We start from the raw sequence: 15,495 nt of genomic DNA on the forward strand, positions 1-15,495 counted from the left end.
GGGAAAGAGAAACATTACATCAAAATTAGAAGCTACGCAAGACTACAGAGGTAGAGAAAAATATTTTTTTTTAATAATCAGCAAGGTAAAATGTATTTTGTCAAAAAAATTAGCTGCCTCCTTTGAAACCAATAAACATACTGCATTTGAAAGTCAGAAGCACTGCTGTCAAGTACACTAAGCAACACCAAAATGTGGGAAGTAGATGAATAGAGCACATTACACATAAAACATTTTCTTATACTTTCTGTAGAGAACTGACAGATGAAATCTGAAGATAATTTTTTTTTTTAATGGCTTTCCTCTAACTCACACAGATTTGCCAGCAAAGCCAGACAGAGTTCAAAAGAAAAATTCTAGTTGAATAGTAAAAGATATAATGCTGGAAGAGGTTGAAGAAACAATATTTCTACTGGTTATGGTCTGGGTTAAATTTCATTTTATCTGTCAAGTTCAACCATAGCATTCATCTAAAACAGCTGCAACAGACAGCTAAATGTATTACCTACTATAACGAAAGATAAATATAAAGTTGCTAAGTAATTATCTGAAAGGAGAAACTTTGCTGAGAAGTATTTTGGGTTAGGGCACATCACTAAGAATAAAGAAAATAAACAATTCATGCCGAGAAAAACAGACTTCAAAGAAAGGACAAAGAAGACAGGCAGATGCAGTTTATAAACATGCACTGGTACAGGATACCTAGGAAACAGGATTTGCAGTTACAATGCTCGTTGAAAAGAAATGCTGGTGTGACAGAGAGCTGCCACCCATTGTTCAGAACAGTTTTGCCCATTCTCACAAAAAATTTAAAAAAAAAGTCAGATGTGCAAGAATGTTTGGTTCCATGACCAAAATTTACTTCTAGACCAGAATAACCTACAAGACCATACATCTTCACCAGATGGCTTGATGAAGACTGCAGGCGGCATCAACAACAGCTAGAGATGAGGAACTCATCAGATGACCACCTGAAAGCTCATCAGATCATACAGAAAGGCCCAGAAGAGAACATATCTCCACAGATTAACACAGAGAGGTCCTGCAGCATTCCTCCTGTGCAAGCTTACAAGAACAGAGCATATCACAGAATCATCAAATGGCCTGGGTTGAAAAGGACCTTAAAGATCATCTATTTTCAACTCCCCTGCTGCGGGCAGGGTTGCCAACCACTAGAGCAGGCTGCCCAGGGCCCCACCCAGCCTGGCCTTGAATGCTTCCAGGCACTTCTCTGGGCAACCTGTTCCAGTGCCTCACCAGCCTCTGAGTGAAAAATTTCCACCTATTATCCAACCTAAATCTCCCCTCTCTTAGTTTAAAACCATTCCCCCTCATCCTGTCACTATTAACCCCTGTAAACAGTCGCTCCCCCTCCTGTTTATAGGCTCCCTTCAAGTACTGGAAGGCCACAATGAGGTCTCCCCGGAGCCTTCTCTTCTCCAAGCTGAACAAGCCCAGTTCCCTCAACCTTTCTTCACAGAAGAGGTGCTCCAGCCCTCTGATCATCTTTGTGGCCCTCCTCTGGACCCGTTCCAAGAGCTCCACATCTTTCTTGTGATGGGGGCCCCAGGCCCGGACACAGTACTCCAGATGGGGCCTCACAAGAGCAGAGTAGAGGGGGATACCATGGCCTTAGTCATTTGTCCTCTGACCTACAAGTTAAGAGCCATTACACTAAAAGGATCAGGAGTGAGTGATACAGATCACCAACGCTAGCTTTCAGTCATAGGCTAATACTTATTTACAACATCAGTCTGCTGGTCAGTAACTGCAACAAGGATGGAGGGAAGATGTGTGGAGGGAAGGATCTGATTTTAAGTATTTAAAATTGCAACTGATGCCAAAATCGCGTTAAACTCACTTCATATGAAGCGTAACAAACTACAGTCTTCCGTTTGGTCCATATGCAACATCCACAAGACAGGTCAATACTTCACATTCCACTAAGTCTTCATACGCCCTTCTTCAGACACTGGTTTTTATTTCTATCACCAATTTCCTTCGAATCTCCACTAAAATCAATTTGCAATTGTATGTATAATAAGATCACAGGAGACTAAGAAGAAAATAAATTAATTAGCTTTTCCTTTGTACCTCACAGGAAACAGGTAAAAAGTTAATATAGCCTAAAGAAACCTAAAACATTTCCGTGACACAAATTTCAGGGATGGAAATGACCTCTGACAATGTTCTCTTAAGTATTTTCTGGGGTTACAATCTTCATGTCTAGGTACAAACTTGGAAAACTATTTCTGTGCTTAGAGGAGATGTATAGGGTTTGGATGATGAGTGGAGCAGCAAACCTCACATTTCTAACAAGGAAAATCTATGTGTTTTTCTCCCTCCCTTTTCGTACAGAATTCTTCCAAACTTCAGTCCTTTTACTTTTTGTGTTTAATGTTAAACAATTTAAAGACAATACTTACATTAGATACGACTGTGATAAATGCATGTGCTATAAGAAATGGCAGCGTCTCAGGGGTTCCATATTCAAAACAATCCTTCATGAGGGAAAGGCCATTTTTTCCACAAAACAGACAAACATAACGAAGCAAGTGCAATGGTACTTCTACATCCTAGAAATATTAAAAAAAAATAATAATAATTTGAACAATCAATACTAGATCTATTCAGACATACAGGAAATTCAAAAGCTACATTAGCATAACGCAGATCGACACAGAGGAGCCAACATGGCTCTTTTAAGTTTCTAGGAAATGTGCACCTGTTTAAAAATTGACAACTTACATTCATATCACAGAACGCCCCTAATATATTGCTTTCTTGAGCAGAAATATCCTGTTTAAAAAGAAAAAAATTAAAATTAACTGAAGCAACAGAAACACATTTATAGAACAAAAAACTGACATATATAGAACAACAACTAACAGAAAAAAACAAAACCCTAATTTAGAGGAAGACAGAAGCTCAAGCTTTGCTCCACGTTTATGTTCCAAACACTCTTCCAGTTCACCATTTTACCTCTCTCAAGATGTATTAATAAGTACACAAATATACAGTTAGGATAACACCTCAGCAGTGGCTCTCAATGGCTGGATTAACAGATCATTTTTCAATCCCACCCTGCGTCAGATGACGGATTTTTTTCAACAGGAATACCGCAAAGAGGATAGTCTGGCACACTGGCTGCATACCAGCCTAAGAATTACAGAACAAACCAATGTAGATATTTTTGAATGCAATTTTTGCATAAAGATGAGACATATATCCAAACATCTACATTTAGGTGAAATGTAGGATGTTCTACAATCCTACATTTAATGATTTAAGGGGCTAAACTGTCAAATTATTCATTCCCATCAGAATATTCTTTAACTTCAACTACTACATTCTTTTATATACCACAAAATACATCATATAAAATAAGTGTCTAATACTCTCTACAGGATTAAGTTAACTAAAGAGGGGGAAGGAATTGTATCACCCTAACACTATTTGCTGCAACACAAAATCTATTTTGTAGAAGTACTAAACTGAAAAGGGTTTTGAAAAATAGCTTTTCTTTGTAATATTCACAACACCATCTCACTGGACAGTAGAAAGAAGAAATTTCCTTTATTAGGGTTGTTACACATATTGTGTGTTTCTTGCATATGGCTGGGGGCAAAAGGGCACTGAAGATCACAGAAAACATGACTGTAAAACCACAACATTGCCATGGATACTTGCAGATAGTTAGCGATACATTCTTCTCCTTCCCATCTCTCCCTGCCAAAACCCCAGTTCTCATATTCACAAATCAAAGGTAAGTTTAACATAAAGTTTTTAAATGAAGTTTCCTGAATATATTTCAATATCTGTGTAGGAGTAAGCTTCTTAAAACTGCACCAGAGGATGCTGGAGGCAAGCAATTTCAGATGGATTAAGTGTGATACAAACATTTTGAATTATTCAATATGCTCATATTATATCTAAGAATTTATTTTCTTTTTTATTCTGCTGAACTCTAAGTCATGCCTGAACTCGTGATACTCTAACAGTTATTTTTAAAACAGCTTTGAAACCAGTAGGTGGTATGTTTTCAAGCAGCAAGAAAAGGTGTTCGGCACTCTGCTCACAAAAACTCCAGAAATAGTGTCAGAAATTTCACTAATTTTCTTAAATAAAGTAAGAGACTTGTTATCAAATGAACTACAGATCTTAGAATACTCATAGAGGTCTGTTGTGCAAGTCCCACAAAGCTTACTGAAAGTGTTGAAGTTGAGAGACTGAGAATTCCTTAAGATCAAATTTATAAGGAAATAAGAGAATTCCTCACGGAAATCTAATACGGCATTAAAAAACACCATCACTTCAGATAAAATGTACTAGCCGAGATCTGACACAGACACCATCTTGGTGAGGCACTTAATTAGGGATATCTTCCAAGAAAATATTTACTTGCAAAGGAGAAGCAGAGAGAGCAAGATTTCCAAGAATCAGAGACTACAGCTACAGATACCTAAACAACTGATTTTTTTTCATCTTTCATTTCATCCTCTGTCAAGAACTGCTAAACGGTTAGTTAACTCCCTTCAGATTCATTGCTCATTCTCTGAGACCGTACAAAGTTCAGGAGTGCACTTACGTAACTGCTTCTTTCTCTACAGGATTTTAAGAGCCTTCCTTTTCTAGATTTTACTTCCCTCTGAAGTGTCTGTTCTAAGTATTACACTTGCTGCACAGATTAAGTATGAAAAGAAGAACATAGCATACAGTCTTAAACTGCCCTGTATGCAAGATCTGTTAAAAGATATCCCATACTTAAAAAAAGGAAATAATTCCAAAGTATGAACATTTCTCAAACCAACCAACCATATTTATAAAAATATTTTGAGTTCATTCTGTTCGGGATGAAAACCAGACAAAAAGCCCTCTCTCTCTGGGAATCAAAAACCTTGGTAGATTTCAACAGAAGTAAACTGTGTTTCCAGATGTTATCTTCACAGATTTTTTTTCAATATTTATGTCCTGAAGTGGGCTGACCTCTAACTGACTGCAACTAATTGTGCTGGTTTAGAAATCCAAACGTAGTAGAAAGACATTTTTCATTAGACTTCTCATCAACTCAGAAAAAGTTGAGACATTCTGTCTACACAGACTCATATCCACAGCAAAGCCACTTGTTCAAGGTAACTTCTGCTGTCCAGAGTCCACAGCCCTTCTGGCTAACACTCAGGCTTCCATGGTCTTCGCTCTCTCAATTTAGAAATGTTGTATGGGACAATAATAATTGTTAGTCCATATCATTTAAGGAGAAAATCTACCAACAAATTTTGCTTTTCTGTTCATTTTAATCCAAATTTGTGAACTCCTGAACTAGGAAAAACCTCCTACTTTCACATTAATTATTTTCTTCTCCACTAGATGGTCAAGTGTAAAATGGCTTTGGCAAGCACCTGAGAAGAGGATTAGAGTTCAAGACTTGTCTTCGGTCTGCTGTCATTAAGAACAAAGATCTTGGTGGTGTACGCAGAGCAAAGGCTAACAATAACATTGACTGGTAACTGTTACATAAAGGTAATAATATCATGTGAAAGACTTCCATTGGAAATTTTTAAATGACAGCCTAATGTGTCATTTCTAGGCAAAGTGAAACCTTACTGGACATGATGACTCAATGAAATCGTGTAAATTCATCTCAAGAATCTGGAACAAGGAATTTCTCAAGTCAGTGAGAATGGAGATTGAAGCTTGTTTTGCATCAGGAAATTTACCATTTTCCAGGGCAAAAGAAATGCTTAGAGGGGGAGCTACACAAGCTTCTCACAACAAATTCTTCACAGACTTGGTCCAATCAGGAATCTTTTTAGCTTACAAGTATAAATGATACACTTAAAACAGGGATTTTTATTTTATGATCCCTTAAGGACTGAGTCTAAGCTTGATCTAAAACAAAAGGTCTTCCCATCACTGGGGACCAATAACTGTCTCAATTGAAATGAAATGTGCTCTAGACCGAAATCCAAAATTAAATTCTAAACCTCAGTAAATTAGTTACTCATGCTGGCAGAAAGTTTTGACATTAAAATAGCTAACAAAAGTACTTTGGAATAACAGAACCCCAGTGCCTCCTAAATACAGAAAATCTCAGTTTGTGAGAAAAATGATTGATGCTGGGATCTTTTAAATGCAGGCAGAAACATCTCCCAAATCAAAGGAAAAAGGTACACAACAAATATGGCAGGTTAGCATACCTCCATAATCCAGACCTGGAAACACAAGAAGTTTAGCAGAAAAGTAAAAACTGTTCCCTCGCTTGTCTGTAGCTCAGGAAAGTGTTTCTCATTCTCAGCTTCCCTTTAAATTATGTTTTTAGGATTGCTAATGAATGTATCCAATATTTCAAATTACATATGCTTGCATGATATATATGACATATACTAGTATGTCTAGAGTGATGGCCAGTCACAGTACCGCAACCTACAATATATCTGTGTCCAAATCACTTTATGGATGCACATTAAGTAAAAAAGAAACCCTATCAGACACTTTGAGATTTTCTTTTTATCATTTGGAAGTTAAATTGAAAAAGAAAAAATACATGAAACTGTCATTTAAAAGAAGCAAGTGTGTTTATACATAGAAAAGCTGTTCCAGATTTGTTCATTGCATATTCCAATGAAGCTAGCTTCAGTAGGCGTCCCACAGGAGTACAGAAGATAAATCACTTCAGTAGTCATTGATTTATTTTTTTTTTTAACTGACAAGATAGATCTACCCTCTACAGTTCTGACTTGCAGAGTCTGAACTACAGATTTATTTATCTATGGCAAAAGTTTAAAAGGGAGACCAAAATGAATTATGAGAAACCCAAGACCCACAAATCCTAGCTTTGTCTCATTTTTCTCTACACATACATTCGTGAAACAACCTCTGTTAACTTAGGCCCATATGTTTTGGAATAAGACAAGAAACCAAAATCCAGCCCACCCAAAGCACCTGCTATGCTGCAGGTTTTAACTAGATTTATTGTCAGGTATGGGAGGATTCATTCAGCAAAAACTGATTACATCTTGTGATCACTCTAGCATACATAACCAAAAATTATAGATGAGTTGGTATCTTCTCATTGTGGACATAAGTTTAAAAAGCAAACTTAATCAGAGCTCCAATAGAACTCCCTACACTCTCTAAATAAAAAACAAAAAAAGACTGGGTTAACTGTCATTTGATTCTCCACTTTGACTTTCTCAAAAGTCTGTTGGATAGAAGCTTTCTTCATATAGCTAAATATACACCTTATTTGCATACTAATACTGTAAAAGAACTGTTTATTTGTTATTAGACTACCACAAGTTGGATCAAATTCCAGTGTTTCCAAGAACTATATTGTTAAAACCAGAAAATGCTAACATCATCATATTTATTTCAGAAACTGTGAATTACACACTGCTGGACTTTTGAAAATTTGTTTGGTTTTCAGATGAAAATATGGAAAATGTGAATGTTAGCCATAACAAATATCACAAAGAAAACTCAGCATCGTAGAACAAAGATACTTTAGTGTAGAGCTCAGTTATTCCAGTCAATTAAACAGCTGTTCTAACAAGTAGTTTGGTCTTGCACAAAATTTAGTTTATGAAGCTTTGCTTCTAGAACCATAGACTGTAATAAAAATAAATTAGTAAACTATTAATGGGTTACCTTCTTGAAGAAAGGCTTTGCTATAGTCCCCTTTTTGCCTTCCTGTTATTTAAACAGTACAATAATTCAGTATACAGTACCATCCAACACTTATCAATATATTACCTATAACAATTAAGCATATTTTAAAGAAAGTGTAAGAGTATGTGTGATTTAAAAAGTTTCTCTGAAAAGTTCTACGGAAGTCAACAGGAGAGCTGAATTTGCCCATCCTGTGTCAAAGCAACTATCACCAAACATGCACAGTCTACTTGTTAATGAGAACAAACAACCTTTCACAAAGGAATCAAATATACACATAAAGATAAGATATACCTCTATTGTGGGATGAGTATTATGCTTATAAGCAGTGTACAGAGGAAACTGAATCTGAAAGATTTTTGCCACACACAGCAACAACTTTTCCTTCTCATCAGTGCTCCATAAGCTAAAAGCATCAGCGTTCTTTGCAGACTCCTCCTCTGTCAGCATACAAGTTCTTGCAGAATCTAATTTTTTCTCTATAGATTTTTGCCGTTCTCCATTTTCTTCTTCATGAGACTCTCTTTCTACATTCAGGGGCTCATCAGCATGATTACTCTGGTCTTGCCATGTTGAATCTATATTAATAGTGCAATGTTTACAGAGCTGGTCCCGCAGAGCTTGAACTTGAGCAATCACTAAGTTAATAAGCGCACATACTACTTGGTTAAAGATCTCCAAATGTTTATACTCCTTGAAACAGCACAGACATTGTCTGTAAGAAAACAGAAAAAAAAATAAAAATTCCTGAAGTAGCTAAAACCAGAACAGGTAACTGACCAAAAGGATTCTTCACATTAAAACATTTTAAACAACAAAATATTGACAGACCCATAAAAGTAAGGAAATCCAAATGAAACAGACTCTACTCAGTAGCAAGTGGGAGTCACGAAGCATTCCTTAAACCCTGTGAACATCCCATTATTTCCAAATGCTCAACAAAACTGTGAAGTCCCTGTTGTTGTTTAGCAGTTGCCACTGTGAGTAAAATACACAAAAGAACTCTTCTGTACAGGGCAAGGTCACTGTACTACTAAAGAAGCGGTGTTCTTCAGCATGTTCCTGAATCTGTTTCCTTGTCTGGTTTTGTCTATTGATATTTATTGCAATAAACCACCTGGCACACTTGTTAGCTGTGTTAAGAACTAATAATTGCAATTTTTAAATCAATGGGGCTGCAAAATAATTTTATTTTGAATTGAGTATTTAAGCTCACTTCCTTTATTTGCATTTGGATAGAAACCCCATGCACATTGGGACCCTTTACCCATATGGGAAAAAGTGGCATCAAGTAACTTCACTACCTTCTTCACTATGTAGGCTCAAGAGATTTCTCCTGTGAATATCTACTGATATAGTATAAACTGAAAAGAACAAGGGGGAAAACTATACACCATCCCTTTATCAATATAATAAGAAAAATCAACCAAATCATCAAGTTAGAGAACTCTAACACAGCTCTAGTTGTGGGCAAGGATAACTATCTATGTCAGAGATTTTGTGTGCATAATCCCCCCAAGATAGATACCCTAGAACATATTGTCTGGGAACATTTGCTTCTTCCGTACAAACAAGAACTCTCCTCATTCTGAACAAAAGGTGGAGGATATTCCCCTAAAAGGATCTAAATCCTGGAGAACGCAGAGAAGAAAGCAAGCAGTAAGCATGGGGGGTTCAATGAAGACTAAAATTAAAAGCTACCTGCTTGTAACAGAACCTTTGAGCAGACTCAGTTCTTTCTCACTCAAACTCTACTAAATGATAACTGCTATATAAACTGGTAGCTTTCTTGCAGTAGAAACCTTTCTCCCATTACATGGAGAGCAATGAACTCCACTCCATGACTAGAGTTCTCAGATACTGAAACAACACAAAAATTACACATCCGACTTCTGAAACAAATTAGCAGGCAGAAGATAGGGTAAGAAATCATCAATAAGAAGTGATCAAAAACAATCTTCTGAAAAGCATAGCATTTAATCTAGAAACTGCTTAATAAATTATAATTTGTAAGAAAAGAGAGAGAACTCGGAACTATGACAGATAGAGCATGCTGCCTCTCTTGAGGGAATACAAACATGTCCTTGAGCTACAGCTCTTAAAGCATATACATTCTGAATACAGATTTTTTTTTATCAGTGGGCTAGACATAAAGATAACTTTCAGTATTCTCTAATTCCAGCACAGATGCAATGATGGAAGCATCTAAAACCTTTTGTTCTGTCTATCCAGGAAGAAAAATCCTTTTAATATTGTGTAGGTGGAGTGTCTTCACCCATTTGAAAAACAGATTTTGTGATTTACTTGTACATGTATTTTTGTATTAACAATCCACAGCAATGAATTGCACACAAAACCAAGTCTATCCTCAAGCATTTATTCTTGGGCAAAACTATGTACAGTAGGTCCATCATTTATGCCTACAAATTACTACCCCACTTGGTTGTAACAAATTATTCTCAATAATAATGAAAACAAAGTCTGGTGGATACTTCTCACATATCTATTTGAACACCAACTGATACTGGAGAATTCTCTATTGGGCAAAGAAATTTTTTTTCAAGATAGAGCTATGTGCAAAACCTCTACATCTTCACATACCCGAAAGTGTTCACAGGAAAAAGAGCTCCACCAAAAATTAAAGATCTATGAAAAAATGAGTATACTACAAATATGACTTGTTTGAACATAACAATTTCCAGAAGAAAACTGAAATGGAAACACTACATGCAGATGGAAGAAAAAGGTATTCTTCAGGCTGAGTTGCCAACTGATCTTCTGAAGGAAAGCAGAGATTCAAACTACAGGTAACAACACAAAAAGTAGTTAAGGAAGGCCTCAAGCACAAGAAGCAGAACTCTCAAAAGCCCATTTGGCAGAGTAGAAACAGGACATAAAATTAAAATATAAAGTAAAACTCCTTCCTGTGGCCTCTTTGCTACACTCTGCTTTGAATATATTAAGGACTGTTTTCTTTACTCTTTTATAGTACAAAACCATACTACAGAAGGTAAAAAGAAACCAGAAGAAAATAAAGAGTTAAACGTTATCCAGTCTTTTTCTTCAGTTTGGATTTGTCATGCTATAGCTGTTGAACAGAACAAAACTCTAAACAGATGATGACCTGGAACAAGACTAGGTTGCAGCTGTTCTCAGACAAACTTTGGATGTAGAACCTGTCAAGAAACGACAGGACTCTGGATTCTGTTGTTGCTGTTTATTTTTATTTAAAATTCCTTCTCTATGTCTAATAGCATGTCACAGAAGACAATGAATTTGCTTTGAGTGCCTTCTTTGGGCAGAATAAGGAAGAGGATTCTGCTTTTGCAGGTATCCAAAACCTGACATTAATTTTTTCTTTTGGAGTCTCCTAAATACCACAATAATGTTTTCCAATTTATTCTCTATGCTTTTCCCAGTATTTTTTATGTTTCAGTTTGGTCTTGTGACCACTGCTAAAAACTGAATTCCAAACACCCTTACTGGGGATTCTTTCTAAAAACTAATACCTGTACAATTCCTTGTGCTGTGAAGTAAGCAGAATAGCTGATATAACCACTTTAAAAACAAAAACAAAACACCACTAACAATATTTCAAATAATAGATTAAAAGGAATAATGAAGTTGATTTAAGACAACCATGTGCAAATGATTTTATCAGTTTAGTAGATATGGGCTGCAATCATTCATCATCTTGACTCACAGCATTAGGATATTGAGAAAAATTTAACACGATGGTCCCATTCAGAGTGATCTTGTCTTAAATTCTTCTTACCCTACCCTGCCCCCACAGAAGGTGGTCAGAAAATTTCATGTTAAAGCAGCAACACACATTATTTGTCACTGCAATATAGCTATTTATTGCTACATGATTATCACAGCATCCAGAACGCCAATCAGATTCAAAATACACTTTGCCCAAAATGCACTGGGTAACATGTTTATTTTTATTTTGTAAGTAGTGAAATGTCCTTTACTCCCTAAGTATCACTTCGATACACATAACTTGCTTATTCTAATTCACTCTACCATATTTTTTAAGAAGAGAATCCTACTGTTGAGAGCCAGTATCATCAACACTCAAACTCATTCCAAAGTTACCTTTGCGTCCAGGAATTGATGTAAGCAAATATCTTGAGGGCATGTTCCTTTCTGAGCTGCAACCCGTCAGCACCTTCAACATCTGATACTAAAGAAAACAAAACCAAAAACATATTAGTAACAAAAAAAAGTGCAATTGCTTCATTTTTTTTGGAAATTACCTTTGATAGCATGAATAATTAAAAAAATTTGTAAAAATAAACACCAGTAATCAAGTTACAGTAACTTTATGTGAAAGGTTTTTCAGCATGAAAATGTGCAATATCCAAATAAATAATCTTTTTTGTACTTGAAACTGAAGTCCTCAACCAAATCTATGTATTTTTTACTTCAGCAAACAGAGATAAGGTTTAGATGCAACTAACTTGAAAACAGAAAATGCATTGTATTCTTGAATAGTGCTGTGAAAATCAGTGATTGAGAACAGCCCCTTCTTCTAATCCTCTCCTGAGGAAATACTCTTCATACGCGCTTCACTGGGAAATAGTGATTGAGACACACTTCCAAATATGAACCTTCTTTAACACTTACTCATTAACCAGTTTGGGGGGTTTGGGATTGTGTGTTTTTTCAGATTTTAAAAGTCTGCATTTTGAGATGACCGTGAGACCTTAACTTCCTTTTCCTGATCAGATAAAGATTGGAGGGGCAGGGAGAAACAACAACAACAAAAACTCCACTACAACAAAACTATCAAGATAAAAACAATGTGCAGTGTATGTATAAAGTTATTTTAGACTAGTGAAGTTGATGATTATTACTTTCAAATATAGACATGTCTATACTGACATTTAACCATAATGAATCACTAGCTGGCAAAATGATAAATGTTTACCACATATATTAAAGCCAGAAACCAGAACAGATTAAGTACTGAATTCAAACCCCAAATACTTCAGTGAGGTATTATCAACTGTCCCACTTCCATCTAAAAAATGCTCATACACTCTTAATAAGCCAAACATTAGTAGTGGTCCACATCTCCATTTATGCATCAACCAATTATATATTAGGGCACTGGATTCTGTCTACTGACAACATACCTTTCTCCAACTATCAATGACCAATTCATTTCCTCCTTGTCCTAAACCTCCATACACTTCTACGATTATCTGATTACTATACAAATTGAGAATGTCAGTGCTCCTTTTAAATTGATCATTTAATTTATAACAAAACTAAGTATTAACTTCCACATTTCACATCAAATTTCAAGCATTACATGCTTACAAAAGCTACTTCACAAGCAAGCTTTGTGGGAAAGGTTCTCTAACAGAATCAAGCTCTTCAGAAGCCTTACCTCAACTTCTTTTCCAGCCTGAGCTTTGCAAGGTCCTACGGGATCTATCAATACAGGTTTCCAGAAACTATAGCTAGTGGAAGTCCACTGGCACAGGTCCAAAAGTAAAGAATACCACTTCTGAGAATAATCACACAGAATAAATACTTATGTCTTCTTTAAAACACCTTGCATATGAACATACATATGTACTTTTATATATACGCACACACACAAATAATAAAAATACACAAAAATTTGTCTCTCAATAGGATACCACTAAACTTGGGGAAAAAAAAAAAAATCACTTTTTGATCTCACTCCTAGAAGGCTTTGAGGAACCCGACCTAACACTGGACAAAGTACAAAATCAACAAGCAGACCAAAAGACAGGTATCACTTGATACTACTTTTTAGTTTAAACACCACAAATTACCATGACACTTAACTCTCTTAAGGCCAAAGCACAGTACTGAAGAAAACAAATGTCCAACGACTGAGGTCAAGCTTACCACAAAAGGTAGATCCTTAACTATTGATAGTATCTTTTTTAAAAAAAGACTTGCCCAGCATAAAGAGTTTACAAAACCTTCAGTCTCTGATTTTGTGAGCATTTGTTTCCTTAAGATGAATTCCTTCAAACTTGACACAAAAACTGCTGACAATTTAGTAGCAGTTAGAATTTCCCTCATACCCACATCACGCTACTTAAAAATCACACACTCCCAACAAATAGTGCAGTAACTCGTAACTTCCAGAGCAGCCTTTTCACTGCAATAATTTTAAACACTCCCAAATTTCCCTCTGTGATACTAAGAAAATCTGAAGAACAAAGTTAAGTAAACTGATCCCTTAAAAGGTATAATTACCACATAAAGTATTCAGAATGCAGAAGTTATGGAAATACTGAAGCTTATGCCCCAGGTCAAAAAAATAGGGAAGTATATGAACAGGTTGGAGAAACCTATTATTTTTCTGTTTATGCATTCTACAGCTCACACATAGACCAACTTCAACTGGTCTTATTTATTAATCATTGCTAACTAATATAGTGGCTACATACACTACTTCCCTTTTGTTTTCTGTACCTAGAAATAATACTGTTCTTGTTCCTGAAAATACTACGGAAGCTCAAAACGGAAGCAACTACACTGAGGCTGCAGTTTTCCACTTAAATGATCTAAGTCTGTCCCACTACCAAAAGGGGTAGTGACACATCTGGCAGGGCTTCTCTGACTGGACCTTATTTGAAGCCCTCTCTTGTGCTCCTTAGCAGAAATTATAATTTTCAGCTCAGCTAACTTATGTCCTCGGAACCAACATTTAAATCTTAGGTTTTTGAGTTCCTGTCTTATCAGGAATATCAACTTTGTGGATACTCTTAATTTACAGCACCTGTCTTTAAGGACACATGCAGCTTGAAGTACAGCAATAATGGGTTATGAAGCCTTCCCAATATTTTTTGAATTTAAAAAAGAACAGAAAAGAAATAGGAACAACTGAGCTCATCATTCCAGCGCATTTGTTGATTTTAGTCAGTTCTGTAAGGACTCCCTTGCTGCATATGATTTTCACTCCCAATTGATGATGTCTCCCTCTCCTTTAAATGAGTTTTCTGCTACCTTGAATGGGCCAGTAGTTAAAACAGACTCATTTACTTGTAAATAAATCACGTCCTTTTATTCCCTTCCACATTGAAGCATCGGGCATGCATTAGATCCTGCTTAATCTGCTGTCTCCCCAGCCTCCCACTCTTCCAGTGTTCCAAACCCCACAGTAAAAATCATGTCAAACTTTCTGAAAAAAATTTTACTCTGACAAGCCTCCTTCTTGCAAATTGATTTGGTGGACAAGACTTTCCTCTATTTTCATACCTAAAGCATTGATCCCCACAGGATGCTCTAAGGCATACTCATGTGCTTTGAGAGAATCTGAGGCACATCAAAGTGGCAGCTTGTGTGCTCTCATCAGTAAGAATTGACAATACAAGCTCCAGAGCTTTACAGCTGGTCATTCCATGATCTATTAGTAGATGCTGCCCTCTCAGCAGTGGCACTTCAATCCTAGGCTCAGCTCCTTTGCCCCTCTCTCCTATGGCTGCTTCTTTCTCCAGGCACTCACAAGCTACCAATGCTAGAGATGCCTTCCCGAATTTACTCTTGAGTGTGCTGGGCTCAACTTTCTTCTCCTTCCATAAATTTGCTCCAGTAAATGTTTCTTCTCAGTTAAAATCTCTTAGACTTTTTCACCTTCCAGTCCCTCCTTTTCCCTCTTACCTTCCATGCACATGAACACCTCTTCCCTGCACTAGATCCAATTTCAAGATCAACACAACCCAGCTCAAGTCCACACTACTACCAGCATCCATAGCCATGCATTCAACTACTCCCAACAATCATTAGGGTTCTTGCAGGAACTCAGAGAGCCAGACTGTGGACTGAGCAAAT

The 15,495-nt window shown here is 36.5% G+C and overlaps 1 protein-coding gene across 1 annotated transcript in view; it reads right to left on the bottom strand.

The window, feature by feature from the left end:
- The window catches only part of LOC104461912 (ubiquitin carboxyl-terminal hydrolase 34-like), a gene marked incomplete at both ends in the record, with an annotated part of 61,783 nt that extends 49,926 nt beyond the window's left edge, over nucleotides 1-11,857 (bottom strand). The window contains 4 exons of the mRNA XM_010073655.1: nucleotides 2,427-2,576; nucleotides 2,749-2,799; nucleotides 7,963-8,383; nucleotides 11,770-11,857. Coding sequence (XP_010071957.1) covers nucleotides 2,427-2,576; nucleotides 2,749-2,799; nucleotides 7,963-8,383; nucleotides 11,770-11,857 — 710 coding nt within the window. The remainder of the gene's footprint in view (nucleotides 1-2,426; nucleotides 2,577-2,748; nucleotides 2,800-7,962; nucleotides 8,384-11,769) is intronic.
- Between the last annotated feature and the right edge of the window lie 3,638 nt (nucleotides 11,858-15,495).

Source organism: Pterocles gutturalis, unplaced genomic scaffold (genome assembly GCF_000699245.1).
Source record: "Pterocles gutturalis isolate BGI_N339 unplaced genomic scaffold, ASM69924v1 scaffold30877, whole genome shotgun sequence".
In the NCBI taxonomy this organism is placed as follows: Eukaryota; Metazoa; Chordata; class Aves; order Pterocliformes; family Pteroclidae; genus Pterocles; species Pterocles gutturalis.